This window comes from Oncorhynchus gorbuscha, linkage group LG10 (genome assembly GCF_021184085.1).
Source record: "Oncorhynchus gorbuscha isolate QuinsamMale2020 ecotype Even-year linkage group LG10, OgorEven_v1.0, whole genome shotgun sequence".
In the NCBI taxonomy this organism is placed as follows: Eukaryota; Metazoa; Chordata; class Actinopteri; order Salmoniformes; family Salmonidae; genus Oncorhynchus; species Oncorhynchus gorbuscha.
Window position 1 is genome coordinate 55,431,566 of NC_060182.1, and position 17,457 is coordinate 55,449,022.

The following is a 17,457-nucleotide window of genomic DNA, read 5'->3' on the forward strand; positions in this document are numbered from 1 at the left end:
CATTCTCAGCTTGCGAAGTTCTAGTCCCAGTCTGCACAGCACCTCTAGCTCCAGCCTGTGCAGCTGCAGCTCCGGCGAGGATGACAGCTGGGACACCAACACCTGGAGCTCTGGGGCCACCTGCCTGCTGCGCACCTCCATCAAGCAGCAAAGAAACAAGGTGTTCCGGGCACACGCCAGCTCACCTGGTCCTGGTGGCAGGACTGATAAGGCCAGCGACACATCTACAGAGAACGTCTACCAGACCATGGGAAACTACAAGACTCATAGCAGAACAGACCGAGCTGAGAGCCAGGAGGGGCCGGCACAAGTGTTGAAAGTAAAATGGGATTCAACCCAAAGTCTGTCGTCATCCAGCAACCAGGGTCAGGCCAAGGTTGTAACCTTCTCAGCACAGCAGGAGCAGAAAGTGGACGAGCGGCTCAAATTCTCCCAGTTCCTGGATGAGGTCACAAACAGGGTGTTGATTCCCGGGAGTCCCTGGGAGTCCTTCAACCCAGTCCAACAGAGAGAACTAGCTGCAGGTGCAACCTCCTGGTACAGCCCAATGTCTTCCTCTCTACAGACCATACTGCAACTACAAGACCCGAGGGTGGACTGTGTCAACTTGATGCATCAGTGGAGCAAGTACAGCTTACCCAGCTGTAAGGTGCTGGACCCTGGAGAAGGCCTGAGGAAAGTAGGCCAGGGAGAAAGCTGTTTCTACTCAGAGCTGGAGTCCGTAGAGACGGACATTGACATTGTCAGGAGACAGGATGAACAGGAGTTTAATGGCTCCCTGGAGAGAGGGAGGGAAAGGGAGAGAAGAATCATGTGTGGCAGTCCTGAACCACCTCGAGTGAGCTTCGAGGGACTGAGAAGCCCAAGTCTGTGTCCCGTCTTGTCCTGGCCACAAGGATTTTCCAAATGCCAATACAGGTCCACTTCTCTGCCTTCTCTGCCTATCACAGTGAGTAGTACCCTGTAGAAAACCGTACATACACACATAGTTATACATTCCTCCGGATTACAATATCTTAATTATGGTAATGAATTCTACATTTAATTTAAACAGGACTACATCATAAAACAAATGCAAATTCTTTAGCAATGACCCTGCTGAGCAGAGCAGAACAGAGATCCGTTATTAAAAAACTGGGGAGCAGAAGGGACCAGATTACAGAGATGCATAATGACTTGAATCCGCAACCTTCTAACAGTCTAATAAATACATTTCATATAGGCCTATGCCTATCACAAAAATAATAATTTAGTTGTGTTTATGAAGGTAACATTAGAATATGAAAGAAAATATATTTCAAAGAACACAATAGCATTTTCATTAGTTTATGTAACTGTGGACTATATGTACAAATAAAAAAACACACAAAAACACTACATTTCAAGTGTAAATAAACAGTTGTGAAATCCGTTGGATGTACTGCCAAATTCTCTAAAACAATGTTGGATGTGGCTTCTGATAGAGAAATGAACATTCAATTTTCTGGCCACAGCTCTGGTGAACATTCCTGTAGTCAGTATGCCAACTGCATGCTCCCTCAAAACTTGAGATCCATGGCATTGTGTTGTGTGGCAAAACTGCACATATTAGAATGCCATTATATTGTCCCCCGCACAAGGTACATCTGTGTAATGATTATGCTGTTTAATCAATTATCTTGGAAAATGAGAAATTCTCACTAACAGGGACATAAACAATTTTGCACAACATTTTAGAGAAGTAAGCTTTTTGTGCGTACAGAAAAAGGTTCTACAGCTGCAACTGCAAGGCACTACAGAGGGTAATGCGTACAGCCACGTACATCATTGGTTCAGAGCTTCCTGCCATCCAGGACATCTATACCAGGCAGTGTCAGAGGACGGCCCAAACAATTGTCAAAGACTCCAGCCACCCAAGTCATAAACCGTTTTCTCTGCTACTGCATGTCAAGCGGTACCGGAGCGCCAAGCCTGGGACCAAAAGGCTCCTTAACAGCTTCTACCCACAAGCCAAAAGACTGCGAACAGTTAATCAAATGGCTACCCAGACTACTTGCATTGACCCCTTATTTTATTTGTATAAATTCTTATTCTTTGCACTGACTCTCTTACATAGACTCAACTCTAACCACACACTCACACATACTATACTGACACTCCAACACACGCACACATGCATATTGTAGGGGGAGGTATTATTTTATTTTTTGGCAGGGGAAAAAATAGGGAAATAACATTGTAAAATTAATGACCTGCTCATTTGAAAAAGTAACTAAGTAACTGATTACTTAAATTAAATAACTAACATGTTAAGTTACTTGTTACCACACAACCGTTATCTGAGTACTCGAACAAGTTACAAGTAACGCATTACCCCACAACACTGGCCATCACCGGTGAGTAGGCTAGGCTTAAATTTTTTTAGTAGCCTATAATATTTAGTCTACAAAACATGCTCTTTACATGACATAGACTGACCAGGTGAATCCAGGTGGAAGCTATGATCCCTAATTGATGTCTCCTGTTGATACTCCCAAGTGGCGCAGCGGTCTAAGTCACTGCATCTCAGTGCTAGAGGCATCACTACAGACCCAAGTTTGATCCTGGGCTGTATCTCAACTGGCCATGATTGGGAGTCCCATATGGTGTCGCACAATTGGCCCAGCGTTGTCTGGGTTAGGGGAGGGTTTGGCTGGGGTAGGCTGTCATTGTAAAATAAGAATTTGTTCTTAACTGACTTGCCTACTTAAATAAAAGTTAAATACAAATAAAATAAATAAACTGTTAAATCCACTTCAAACAGTGTAGATGAAGGGGACGGAACAGGTTAAAGAAAGATTTTTAAGCCTTAGGACAATTGAAAAAGATTGATTATGTATGTGTGCCATTCAGAGGGTGATTGGGCAAGACAAAGGATGTAAGTGCCTTTGAACGAGATATGGTAGCAGTTGCCAGGCGCACCAGTTTGTGTGTCAACAATTGCAATGCTGCTTGTTTTTCACGCTCAACAATTTCCTGTGTGTATCAGGAATTGTCCACCAGCCAAAGGTCATCGGAATTCAAGTTTTAATGTCACATGCACAAGTACAGTGAAATACCTTTCTTGCTAACTCAAAACCCAACAATGCAATAATCAGTAACAATGTAATACTAGAAGAAAACACACAAGAAATAAGACAAAATATGAAGAACACAATAATATATGAGAAAGTAAGTATGCATACTATATATAGGGTCAGTTCCAATACTATATTTACAATTAGCCAGCAGCGTACCACCCTGCATACCACTGCTGGCTTGCTTCTGAAGCTAAGCAGGGTTAGTCCTGGTCAGTCCCTAGATGGGAGACCAGATGCTGCTGGAAGTGGTGTTGGAGGGCCAGTAGGAGGCATTCTTTCCTCTGGTCTAACAAATATCCCAATGCCCCAGGCAGTGACACTGCCCTATGTAGGGTGCTGTCTTTCAGATGGGATGTTAAACGGGTATCCTGACTCTCTGCGGTCATTAAATATCCCATGGCACTTATCATAAGAGTAGGGATGTTAACCCTAGTGTCCTGGCTAAATTCCCAATCTGGCCATCTAGCCCTAATAATCCCCAGTTTACAATTCACTCATTCATCCCCTTCCTCTCCCATGTAACTATTCCCCAGGTTGTTGCTGCAAATGAGAATGTGTTCTCAGTCAACTTACCTGGTAAAATAATGGATAAATAAATACAATGTGAAGGGATGTTGGAGGTAAATATGTATAGGGGTAAGGTGAATAGGATATAAAATAAACAGAGTAGTAGGAGCTTGTATGTGTGTGTGTAAAGTCAGTATAAATGTGCATTCAGAAAGTATTCAGACCACTTCACATGAACCATATTTTGTAACGTTACAGCCTTATTCTAAAATGGATTAAATTGTTTTTCCCTCCTCATCAATCTACACACAATGCCCCATAATGCCAAAGCAAAAACATGTTTTTAGACATTTTTGCTTAATTTCTTACAAATAAAAAATAGAAAAAATGTTCGAACCCTTTACTCAGTACTTTGTTGAAGCACCTTTGGCAGCCTCAAGTCTTTTTGGGTATGATACTACAAGCTTGGCACACCTGTTTTTTGGGGAGTTTCTCCCATTTCTCTCTCCAGATCCTCTCCAGCTTTGCCATGTTGGATGGGGAGTCGCTGCACAGCTATTTTTAGGTCTCTCCAGAAGTGTTTGTTCGTGTTCAAGTACGGGGTCTGGCTGGCCCACTCAAGGACATTCAGAGACTTTTCACGAAGCCACCACTGCGTTGTTTTGGCTGTGTGATAAGGGTAGTTGTCCTGTTGGAAGGTGAACCTTAGCGCCAGTGTGAGGTCCTGAGCGCTCTGGAGTAGGTTTTCATCAAGAATCTCTCTGTACTTTGCTCTGATCATTTTTCCCTCTATCCTGACTAGTCTCCCAGTCCCTGCCGCTGAAAAACATACCCACAGCATGATACTGCCACCACCATGCTTCACTGTAGGGGTGGTGCCAGGTTTCCTCCATATGTGATACTTGGCATTTTGGCCAAAGAGTTGAATCTTGTTTTCATCAGACCAGAGAATCTTGTTTCTCATGGTCAGAGTCCTTAAGGTGCCTTTTGGCAAACTCCAAGCAGGCTATCATGTGCCTTTTACTGAGGAGTGGCTTCCGTCTGGCAACTCTACCACAAAGGCCTGATTGGTGGAGTTCTGCAGAGATGGTTGTCCTTCTGGAAGGTTCTCCCATCTCCACAGAGGAACTCTGGAGCTCTGTCATAGTGACAATCGGGTTCTTGGTCACTTCCCTGACCAAGGTCTGTCTCCCCCGATTGATCAGTTTGGACAGGCAGTCACCTCTAGGAAGAGTCTTGGTGGTTCCAAACATCATCCATTTAAAAATGATGGAAGCCACTGTGTTCTTGGGGACCTTCAATACTGCAGACATTTTTGGTACCCTTCCCCAGATCTGTGCCTCTACCCAATCCTGTCTTGGAGCTCTAAGGACAATTCTTTCGACCTCGTGGCTTGGTTTTTGCTCTGACATGCACTGTCAACTGTGGGACCTTATATAAACAGATCTGTGCCTGTCCAAATCATGTCCAATCAATTGAATTTACCACAGGTGGACACCAGTAAAGTTGAAACATCTTAAGGATGATCAATGGAAACAAGATGCACAGGAGCTCAATTTTGAGTCTCATAGCAAAGGGTCTGAATTGTAATGAAAATAGGTATTTCTGTTTTTAATGTTTAATACATTTGCCAACATTCTAAAAAACTGTTTTTGCTTTGTCATTGTGAGGTATTGTGTGTAGATTGATGAGGGGGAAAAACAGTTCAGTCCATTTTAGAATTAGGCCATAACCTTACAAAATGTGGAAGAAGTCAAGGGGTCTGAATACTTTCCGAATGCACTGTATTATTATGTGTGTGAGCAGATGATGGAGTGAGTGTGTGTTTGTGTGTAGTGCCCTGTTAGTGTGCATGAAGACAGTGCAAAACTAAAACTAAAAGCTCAATAAAAATACAAGGTTAACTCCGATTGTCCGTGTAGCTATTTTGTTAGCTATTTATCAGTCTTATTGGTGGGAATAAAAGCTGTTCAAGAGCCTGTTGGTGCCAGACTTGATGCACCGGTACCGCTTGCAGTGCAGAAGCAAATAGATGATTGGTGGTTGTCGTCTTTCACAATTTCCAGGCCTTGCTACAACACCGCCTGATATAGATGCCCTGGATGGCAGGGAGCCTGGCCCCAGTGATGTACTGGGTTGTCCGCGCTACCCTCTGTAGAGCCATGTGATTGAGGTAGGTGCTATTGCCACATCAGGCAGTGATGCAGCCAGTCAAATTGCTCTCAATGGTACAGCTGTAGAACCTTTTGAGGAAACCTTTTCAACCTCCTGAAGGTGAAGAGGTGCTGTCGTGTCTTTGTTCACGACTGTGCATGTGTGTTTGGATCATTTGAAGTATTTAGTGATTTGTACACCGAGGACTAGGCACACACCCCTGGGTTGCGGGTCAGTGTGGCGGAGGTGATGTTGCCTACCCTCTCCACCTGAGGTTGGCCTGTCAGGAAGTCCAGGATCCAGTTGCAGAGCTCCCTCTGTTCAGACCCAACTTGACACAGCTGTGGGAAGCATCCCTGTGGAACACTTTCGACACCTTGTAGAGTGCATGCCCTGGCGAATTGAGGGCAAAACTGGGTGCAACTCAATATTAGGAAGGTGTTCCTAATATTTTGTACACTCAGTGTATATTTTCCTCTCCTAATATTGCAAAATCTGTGTCCCTTCATAGTTTTTATTGCTCTCAATTTGTCACTGTCAGAGTAGCCTCATATTTAAGTTATTTGTGTGGTATTAAAAAATATTCTACTTATGCCTTCTATCATGTAAATGCGTTTATAAAAGTCATTTTTTTCCAGACCCCGCTAAAAGATTCTCCCCATGTGTAGAAATCCAGAAAAAATGCTATAGACATGTTTAATAGCAATGGACATAGCCGCGGGAAGATGTTTTGAGTTAGAGGGGCTGGGATAAAAATCCCCTTCATAATAAAGCGTTGCATGAATAAATAATCGCATTTGCGTATTGGCATACAGTTGAGCAGACAGATTACTTAGTTACAGTATGGTGTACAAAACTACACAGGCAGGACAGGGACCAGAGTTTTATGTAATGGCGTGATACGTTTCACACTTTGCAGGTAAGCCATAAATGCAGATACACACATTTGACAAGTTTATGAATGGGATTATATTCCCACTACAACCTAATTGTACAGGTAACCCAAGCCTTTTTACAAACTTTCATGGATTTGTGTAATGTCAATGGAATAGACTGTAGTTATACAATTTTTCTCCCCTCTAAACTGTGAGCAGCCATAGCAATATAAATACTGGTGATGGTGTTATGCAGGTGAGTGAGGACCCAAAAGCGACTTAACAGAAACTGAGTTTATTAAAGTCCAAACAGGGAAAACATATTCCTCAATCCTTTACAGGAGATGTCCAAACAGGGAAAACATAAATCCTCTAGTTGTTGAGGAGAATTGCAGGACAAGCGGCAACAGACTGCAGGTCCCTTCGGGTAGGCGCGGGCCGTAGCGGACAGAGACACCTGCTCACACGCAGCATCTGATGAAAAGGCAAAACACGACAGGACGGAACAAGGACACAGCAAACAAGAATCCGACAAGGACAGAGGCAGAAACCGAGAGAGAAATAGAGACCTAATCAGAGGGCAAAATAGGGGACAGGTGTGAGAGAGTAAACGAGGTCGTTAGGAGAATGAGGAACAGCTGGGAGCAGGAACGGTAGATAGAGAGAGAGAGGGATAGAGAGAGAGAAAGAAACCTAATACGACCAGCAGGGGGAAACGAAGAGAAGAGAAAGCACAGGGACAAGACATGACAATACATGACAATACATGACAGATGGTTATGGTCTTTGGCATATGTCGATAAATATACATTAGCTTTATTCACAACCCCTCTCACTCACTGTCCACGCTGAGAAGAAACATGGCTGCTTTGACAGATGGTTTAAAAACACATTTCACAATTCTACCTGCCTGTGAAGGTACCCAACATAAATAATTCACAATCCTCTTTCTTTGGCTTGGTTCCAGCGTTGCTGCTTCTGAAATGCCATTAACAACAGTGGTCTCTTTAACACTGCTAAGGGCACAAGGGTAGTAGTATAGGCTATTATACAATGGGTGGGTCTAATCCTGAATGCTGATTGGTTAAAACCGCATTCCAGCTGTTACCACCATCTAAATCTATGATCTTAAAATGCCTATTTACTCTGTTCCAGCTGACTGCGCAATACATTGTCATCAGCTCAGCCAGGCAATTTTTAAACTTGATCTCCAATATAAAAAACATCTAGACATTATCTCACATTTCTTTTAGACTAAAATGTCTACCGACATTTGCAGCATTGTTTCAATATTCAAATTTGATCTCCAGCTGTCCCATAGTAATGAACGTGTCGGGAATCGAGATGAGACAGACAGGTAGGCAGCTTCTCTCAGCCAGTCGAAATCATGAATCGGCATAATATTTATGGATATATACAAAGAACTATCAATATAAAACAGGTAAAACTAAACAAAGTGCAGCTACTTTGAAGTTGTTCCAATTTCAGTTTGAAGTGATTGTGTTAGCTGTGTTGTTGGCTAGCTCTCAAGCAACAGTGTCCATTTTCTATGCCAGGTGAAATTGCACATCATTAGCTCATTGTTATGGATGTATCCAAATAAATGTTGATAGAAAACAGGTTGAACAAATGCAAATGCAGCTACTTCGTTGTCATTCTGGCTGCACTGTTTGACGTGACTGTAAGTTAGCCGTAGTTGGCTAGCTAGTAAACACGGGATAAGAACGTTGCCAGCCAATATCGCATAGGAAAATTTAGAATGAGCGACTGGGTCGCCATTGATGAAGAACAAAAAGACTGAATAACTGTCACATCTCTGGCAACCGAACTGATAGAACGAAAAACCAGCCGGCTTGGGTAGCAACCCAAGATTTGTGTCGGGACTATATCTTGTGGAAGGATGAAATAGTATAAATAAAGTAAACAAAATAATGTTTTTTTAATGAAAATATATCAATCATTATTTGAATGATTATAAAAGTGTATAAAAGTGATGATGTACTCGAAGCCGGTGTTTGTGTTTGGGGGATATATTGGCACGGTTTGCCGGTCCGAGACAAAGTATTGGGCTTAACAACACCCGTGCCAACATACCCTCCAAACACCAGCTTCTCTGGCATTATTACTTAACTGTATGATTTTGCTGGGGTGGACGGGACTGGACACAAAGCCTAAAATCAAGGGAAGGTTGATTTCCTGATTAGAATTCAATGTGAATTCAACGTGTGCCAGTAAACTAGCAACTGTCTATTAGTGTGTGGGTGTGTGTTGGGGGGACAGGTTGGGAGATTGAATTAATTTGAATCAATTTGAATTAAAGTCGTAGTCATAAATATAACGATAATAGTATTATCACAATGATATTTATAATAATCTGTTTTGTTATACAGCATAATAGGGGGCTGCAGGTAGCCTAGCGGTTAAGAGCATTGAGCCACTAACAAAAGGTTGCTGGTTTAAATCCCCGAGCTGTCTAGGTGAAAAATATCTGTCGATTTGCCTTGAGCAAAGCACTTAACCTTAATTGCTCCTATAAGTCGCTCTGGATACGAGCATCTGCAAAATTACTCAAATGTACATGTCAATATTTTACAGCAGGGTTCTCCAACCCTGTTCCTAGAGAGCTACCCTCCTGTAGGTTTTCGCTCGAACCCCAGTTGTGACTAACCTGATTCAGCTTATCAACCAGCCAATTATTAGAATCAGGTGGGCTATATAAGGGTTGGAGCAAAAACCTGCAGGACTGCATTTTTCAGACATTTTGATTATTGATATGGAAATTCTGTTAGAACTTTATTTTTTGATATACTGTATGTGTGTGTGTGTGTAATATATTTAACATAATTAATATTATTGGGTGTGTTTACGCATGCCGTGCATGCCGTAAAGCATTGGAAGAATTGTAAATCCATTTTGAAAGGCTATGGAGTTTGTGTTGTAAAAAACAAAACAATTTACCATGTACTTGGATTTAGGTTAAAAGTTGGGTGAAAAAAAGATTAAATGCCCTCACGTTGATGACTTTTTGGAAATGAAATTCCTTTCCCACATTGCTTTTTTGGGGTTCAAATGACGTGGAAACAAGGTTGATACAACCAGTTTTTGCCCAGTGGGATGCCGCCATCAGGCTATCACTACATTAGTATTTGCATTTAGTGAAAATTGTATGTCAAGTTTGTATGTGATCTTTGATCACTAATTCTGTATTTGGTTAATGTTTTTCTATGTTTGGGGTTCATCAACTTGGGTTGACTGCCTTGCTCAGGGGCAGAACGACAGATTTTTACATTGTCAGCTTGGGGATTTGATCAAGCAACCTGTTGGTTACTGGCCCAACACTCTAACCACTAGGCTGCTACCTGCCGCCCAACATGTTCTGCACATGTATGATTGAGCTGGGTGCACCCTGAATGCACATGCCCTTTTCTCAGAGGGCAGTGCAAGAGGCAAGTTTGCAAGTTCTGATTTGCATGCATGGTTTGTGGGATTTCTGTGTAGGACGTTTTACAAACTTAAAAGATTATGTTTTCTGTGGGTGTTTTGTCCCATTATGTATATTTTGACTTTAATAGTGGGCCCCATATTTCATTGCCATACACAAGGATTGGTTGGATAACAGAGACAAATATTTTAAGCCAGATTTTAATAGGGGGGGTAAATTCACATATAGTATGCTCTCCTTGCTTTCTCTGCCAGTGTTTTGTTAGTGACTTCGAAGCCTCTGATGCACTGCTGTTAAAGGAAAACTCCATCCCAAAACTATCTTTTGGTATTTGTTTCATCAGTCCTTTGTTGATAGTGTCCCAAAATGTGTTGCATGTCAGCAATCAAGTTTTCAAGATATGTAACTTTCAAAATACAGAAATCTGAAAACTAGATTTTTGACATGGAAAACATGTTGGGACTATATCAACAATGGACTAATGAAACAAATACCAAAATATTGTTTTTGGGTGGAGTTTTCTTTAAGACTGAGGTAGGTATAATTGGTGGTGTGGTCAATTTTGACCTCTGCTAGGGTTAAGTGGTATTTATTTCCTTTTGTTTTACTCATGTTCACTGTCAGTGTCCAGTTTTGTGACCAACCGCCTCGATTCGGTCTTATGTATAAGGTTGATAAATTTGTAACTCACTTTTGCGCAAAAATGGTCCTTGAATGTTTTGGTACACCTACTGGAGAGCTCTTCTTTGTCTACACCCAGTTATGAAAGTAGTAGCCTACAATAAGGGAAAACAACAGGTAAAAATACACTTGATCTAGTCCTTGGCCTATATCCTAATCTGAGTTTAGTGCAGGTCATGCTGTTCTTCACATTACCGTCTCTGATAAACACACACTATAAGATAAAAGGTTGATTTGTCACATGCACAAGATACAGAAAGTGTCAACAGTAGAGGGAAATGGTTACTTATCAAAAACAGAAAGATGACGCTTACCTGAGACACTTGTCTAAATTAATGAGTCATGTGAAAGAAATGCTATAACCAACCCCCAGCCATATCTAGTTAAGTCGATGGGTTACTATTGACTAGACATGTACACATGTTCATGAAATAAAATAGATGGTCATAATCACCCCCAAACACACCTGGCTAAAACGATGGGTCATGTAATAATCTGGAAAAGTGTTTTGTTTAGACATGTAGTCTTTTATTTAAATATGTAGCTAGCTAACTAAACAATAAACCGGTATAATCCCAACTCATACTATTACCAACCAAAACAAACATAGTCATAGCTGTAGTATTAATCTGCAGGTAGCTAAAGCTAACTAACCAGGTTCAATGTTAGCTAGCTAACATTAGGCTATAACTAAAAACACAAATGGATTTCTGATTCAAATAATATTACTACACAGATCAGACACGTAATTTTAACTAGCGATCCAGCTAGTTAAATTATAGTACATTATAACTTGCAATGAAAATCACTTTCACACAAAAATGACTTACTGAAAATGTAGCTCGACTTAACCTTCATTGCAGACTGAAACCATTTAACAAATTTTTATTTGTAGCTCCATCTTGTTTGGCCAGCACTGTCGACAGCGTATGCTAAATTCAGGGCATCAATGTTGAGAAAAGTAGCAAAACTTTTGTAGTTCTCGATGGTTAACGTTATATATTTAAAAAATGGCGCAGTAGAAAGGACTATCAACATATACTGAGCAGCTGACGTTATAAACAGAAGCAATGCTACATGGAAGACCAATCCAAATTCTGGCATGTCTAGCCCATCAATTATCTAAGCCAATTATAGCTAGCGGGAAGGATCCTGTCTTTTTTCATGGCTAAACCAACTAGGCTCATAATTTTACATTTTTATTCGTATTTACGGAAGAAAAAGCAAATGTGAACATTAACGTTCAGATGTTCCAGACGGCATTTCTGCCAAAAAACATACAGAAATACTTTTTGTTTACGTTCAAATGCCTTTCCATTAAACTAGTGACATGCGACAAACGCTTCGTTTCCTGAAAGTGTTGCACTCACATTGAGGGGGATGTAATGGAGCTGGTCAAGTTCCTTGGTGTTCACAACACTAAGAACCTATAATGGTCCAAACACACCAACAAAGTTGTGAAGAGGGCACAACAATGCCTATTCCCTCTCAAGATGCTGAAAAGATTTTGCATGGGACCTCTGATCCTCAAACCGTTCTACAGCTGCACCATCGAGAGCATCCTGACTCGTTGCATCACCGCTTGGTGATCATTGTGAGGTCAGAGCTTTCGGAACAGCCCTACTTATTGGCCAGAGCGTCCAGTGAATGCGAAATACTCTGAATTTATGAACGGACAATCTGACAGCACAGCTGTTCTCTCTCTCTGAGATGTCTGGATGTAGCTGGCAAGTCAGTACAGAATGTACAGATCAACCCTTAAAGAGATGGGTGGGGCTAAGGCTTAAGAGGGTGTGAGCAATGCTGAATGGGTGTAGACAAAGGGCTCTCCAACAGTAGTACCAAAACATACAAGTTGATCAACTTTCAAAGCAGAATTACATTCCCATTGTTTCCTCAAATGCAGTGTGTGATAAACCATTTTGTAGCTCTGGGTCTCTACTTTTATCCAGTGTAAAAAACAGAATTTCAAATGTTGCTACATAAGACAGAATCCAGGCAGTGAGTCATATATATTTATTTCTATATCTATATACAGTGCCTTCGGAAAGTATTCAGACCCCTAGACTTTTTCCACATTTTGTTGTTACAGCCTTATTCGAAAATGTATTAAATAAAAAAAATCCTCTGCAATTGTCGTGGAGGATCGTTTCAAAATATAACACTTACAAGAACTTGTGAATTCAATATAGGCTTTTAACACAAACATATCAGAAGCCTAGCTGGTCCGCGGAACACACACCTTCCCAGAGCACTGGCTCTGTATTTATACACACACAGTATATGAGTCCATTCCATATGTTAATGGAGTTACTTCCCCCAGGTCATCGGCCACCATTATCTTTCAGTCCAGGCTTCCTCCATGTTCATGCCTAATAACGCCTGTATCCGCTCTTGATTAGATTACAATGGTGGCAGGACCCTCTCGTGTCCTAAAATTAATATATGTCTATCTTACCCTAAGCACTTATGTCCTTTACCCTAAGCACTTATGGCCTTTACCCTAAGCACTTATGGCCTTTACCCTAAGCACTTAGGTTTGTTCCTCTCTATCTAATCTTTATAATGGTGTCCTGCTCTTTCCATAATAGATCATGTATTTAAGTGTCACCTCCTCCTCTTTGCCCTAAGCCCTTCTGCACAGTAAAGCACGTATTGCTTCGGCCATTACACTTATGTCTGTTTAATCTTTGGTTTCCTGTCCGCTTTCTGTTTGTGGTCTAATGTATACCTATCTTTGCTCAATAGTGTCATATCTGTCTCTATATGTAACAATAACTACAACACAATCTACACACAATACCCCACAATGACAAAGCAAAAACAGTTTTTTTAGATGTTTTTGCAAAAAAAATGGCAAATATAAAACAGAAATACCTTATTTAAGTATTCAACCACTTTAGAGCTCCGAGCAGGAGGCACAGATCTGGGAAAGGGTACCAAAAATGTATTCGGCACTAAAGGTCCCCAAGATCACAGTGGCCTCCATCATTGTTGTGGTCCTTCTGTAGCTCAGTTGGTAGAGCATGGCGCTTGTAACGCCAGGGTAGTGGGTTCGATTCCCGGGACCACCCATATGTAGAATGTATGCACACATGACTGTAAGTCGCTTTGGATAAAAGCGTCTGCTAAATGGCATATATTATTAAATGGAAGAAGTGTAACTGACAGTTAGACTTACAGGTTATCTCGTGGTCTTGGTTACTGAAGGGAGCTACAAGAAGTATGGAACCACCAAAAATTCTCCCTAGAGCTGGCCGCCCAGCCAAACTGAGCAATCGGGGGAGAAGGGCCTTGGTCAGGGAAGTGACCAAGAACCCGATGGTCACTATGACAGAGTTTTAGAGTTCTTCTGTGGAGATGCGAGAAGCTTCCAGAAGGACAACCATCACTGCAGCAATCCACCAATCAGGCCTTTATGGTAGAGTAGCCATAGGGAAGACAATACTCAGTAAAAGCCACATGACAGCCGCTTGGAGTTTGCCAAAAGGCACCTAAAGGACTCTCAAGATTCTCTGGTATGATGAAACCAAGAATGAACTCTTTGGCCGGGAGGAAACCTGGAACCATCCCTACGGTGAAGCGCGGCAGTGGCAGAATCATTCTGTGGGGATGTTTTTCAGCTGGTAGGGACTGGGAGACTAGTCAGGATTGAGGCAAAGATGAGCAAAGAAAAGTACAGAGAGATCTTAGACTGGGGCAAAGGTTCACCTTCCGAAACAGAGCAACGATCCTAAGCACACAGCCAAGACAACTGAGGAGTGGCTTCAGGACAAGTCTCTGAATGTCCTTGAGTGGCCCAGCCAGAGTCTGGACTTAAACCTGTTCAAATATCTCTGGAGAGACATGAAAATAGCTGTGCAGCAACGCTTCCCAACCTGACAGAGCTTGAGAGGATCTGCAGAGAAGAATAGGAGAAACTTCCCAAAACAGGTTTGCCAAGCTTGTAGCGTCATACCAAAGAAGACTCGAGGCTATAATCGCTGCCAACGGTGCTTCGACAAAGTACTGACTAAAGGGTCTGAATACTTATGTAAATGTAATATTTCAGTTTTTTATTTGCAATAATTTAGTAAACATTTCAACAACAAACAAAAAAACTTTTTGATTTGTCATTATGGGGTATTATAGGTCTGAATACTTTCCGAAGGCACTGTATAATATGTGTTATGTATAATCTGTATAATCGGTGTTATGTATCAAAATTGTATCAAATTTTGTTATGTAGCAAAATTTGAAATTGCGTTTCTTACATTGGATAAAAGTACAGACTCAGAGCTAGAAAATGGTGTATCCTATACTACAGTTGGAGAACAATTGGAAAGTAATTTGTATTGAAAGTTAATAAATTTGTAACCTCACTTTTGAGAAATTGGCCCTTGAATGTTTTAGTACCTACTGGTGAGCTCTTTGTCTGCACCCATTCAGCATCGTTCACACCTTCCTAAGCTTTAACCCCACCCATCTCTAAGGATTCACATGTGAGGCTATTGTCGTGACGTGACTATCCTTAATGTAATGACTGTTATTTATCAAATAATTACCTACTATATTAAGTTGATACTCGATTAAATTAATCATGTAACAATTAACTCATTAGGAATTTGGGACACCATGAGAAAAGTTATTTAATGTGTTAATATCTCCCGACTTAAACCCTAAAGATATATAAATATCTCTAACATCAATAACTGTCACACCCTGATCTGTTTCACCTGACGTTGTGCTTGTCACCACCTTCCCCATTATCCCGTGTACTTATACCTGTGTTCTGTTTGTCTGTTGCCAGTTAGTCTTGTTTGTCAAGCTTAACAGCATTTGTCCTGTCAGCTCCTGTTTTTTCCTAACCTCTCTTTTTCTTGCCCTCCTGGATTTGACCTTCGCCTGTCCTGTCTCTCTATCCGCCTGCCTGACCACTTCCTGACTCTGAGCCTTCCTGCCGACCTGTACCCTTGCCCGATCTCAGGATTATTGACCCCTGCCTGCCTTGACCAGTCTCTTGCCTGCCCCTTGGACTATTTTTTTTGTGTGAATTTTACCCCCTTTTCTCCCCAATTTCGTGGTATCCAATTGTTTTAGTAGCTACTATCTTGTCTCATCGTTACAACTCCCATACGGGCTCGGTCGAGATGAAGATTGAAAGTCATGCATCCTCCGATACACAACCCAACCAAGCCGCACTGCTTCTTAACACAGCGCCATCCGACCCGGAAGCCAACCGCACCAATGTGTCGGAGGAAACACTGTGCACCTGGCAACCTTGGTTAGCGCGCACTGCACCCGGCCCACCACAGGAGTCGTGGTGCGCAATGAGACAAGGATTTCCGTACCGGCCAAACCCTCCCTAAACCGGACGGCGCTAGGCCAATTGTGCGTCGCCCCACGGACCTCCCGGTCGTGGCCGTTTACGACAGAGCCTGAGCGCGAACCCAGAGTCTCTGGTGGCGCAGCTGGCGCTGCAGTACAGCACCCTTAACCACTGCGCCACCTGGGAGGCCCGCCCCTTGGACTATTAAACCATTGTTTATTGAACGTAACTGCATCTGGGTGTTACCTACGTAAGGCACGCAAACAGCATTTGCTGTATGATTGATGAGGATCTCCATATTGCAAATGTACGGTCCCTTACTAGACGTCCGCGAATGTCTTTAAAATACACCAACGGCCTCGGGCCGTGCCCCAGGGCCAGATCTTCCGGGAAGTCCTCAAATAAAGTCTCTCGGACATTTGGTTTCAGTTTTATAAAAAGTTCAGATTTGTCATTTTTCTAAAAATATTTAATTTTCATGAAATCACAAGTGCAATATAGCAAAACACAGTTTAGCTTGTTATTAATCCACATGGCATGTCAGATTTCAAAAAACCTTTACAGCAAAAGCTATCCAAGCGTTTATGTTAGGACAAATCTCTCAACAGACAAAACATTACAAGCAGCAAAGTAGATTGGTCACAAAAGTCAGAAAAGCAATAAAATGAATCGCTTACCTTTGATGATCTTCGGATGTTTGCACTCACGAGACTCCCAGTTACACAATAAATGTTCCTTTTGTTCGATAAAGGTTCTTTTTTATATCCAAAAACCTCCATTTGGTTGGCGCGTTTTGTTCAGAAATCCACAGGCAGGTCATGGCGGGCAGACAAAAATTCCAAATAGTATCCGTAAAGTTCGTAGAAACATGTCAAATGTTTTTTATAACCAATCCTCAGGTTGTCTTTATAATAAATAATCAATAGTATTTCAACCGGACCGTAGCTTTTTCAAGAGGAGAGAGAGAGAAAAAGTCTGCTCCAAGCTGTTGTGCATGCAAAGCCATCCACTGACGTGATGTGATCGTTCTCGCTCATTTTTCATAATAAAAGGCTGAAACTATGTCTGAAGACTGTTCACACCATGTGGAAGCCATAGGGAAATAAATCTGGTTGTTATACCTTTAATGGAGGGAAGGGATGCAATAGAACAGGGAGATTCATTTCTCTTAGGCACTTCCTGGTTGGATTTTCCTCAGGTTTTTGCCTGCAATATCAGTTCTGTTATACCCACAGACAATATTTTGACAGTTTTGGAAACTTTAGAGTTTTCAATCCTAATCTGACAATTATATGCATATTCCAGATTCTGGGCCTGAGAAATAGGCAGTTTCATTTGGGTACGTTTTTCATCCAAACATCAAAATACTGCCCCCTACACTCAACAGGTTAA

General features: G+C 41.7%; 1 protein-coding gene across 1 annotated transcript in view; it reads left to right on the forward strand.

The window, feature by feature from the left end:
- Positions 1 to 247: 247 nt before the first annotated feature.
- The window catches only part of LOC124046909 (brain-enriched guanylate kinase-associated protein-like), a 65,226-nt gene continuing 48,016 nt past the window's right edge, over positions 248 to 17,457 (forward strand). Inside the window, exon 1 of the mRNA XM_046367678.1 lies at positions 248 to 838. Coding sequence (XP_046223634.1) covers positions 248 to 838 — 591 coding nt within the window. The remainder of the gene's footprint in view (positions 839 to 17,457) is intronic.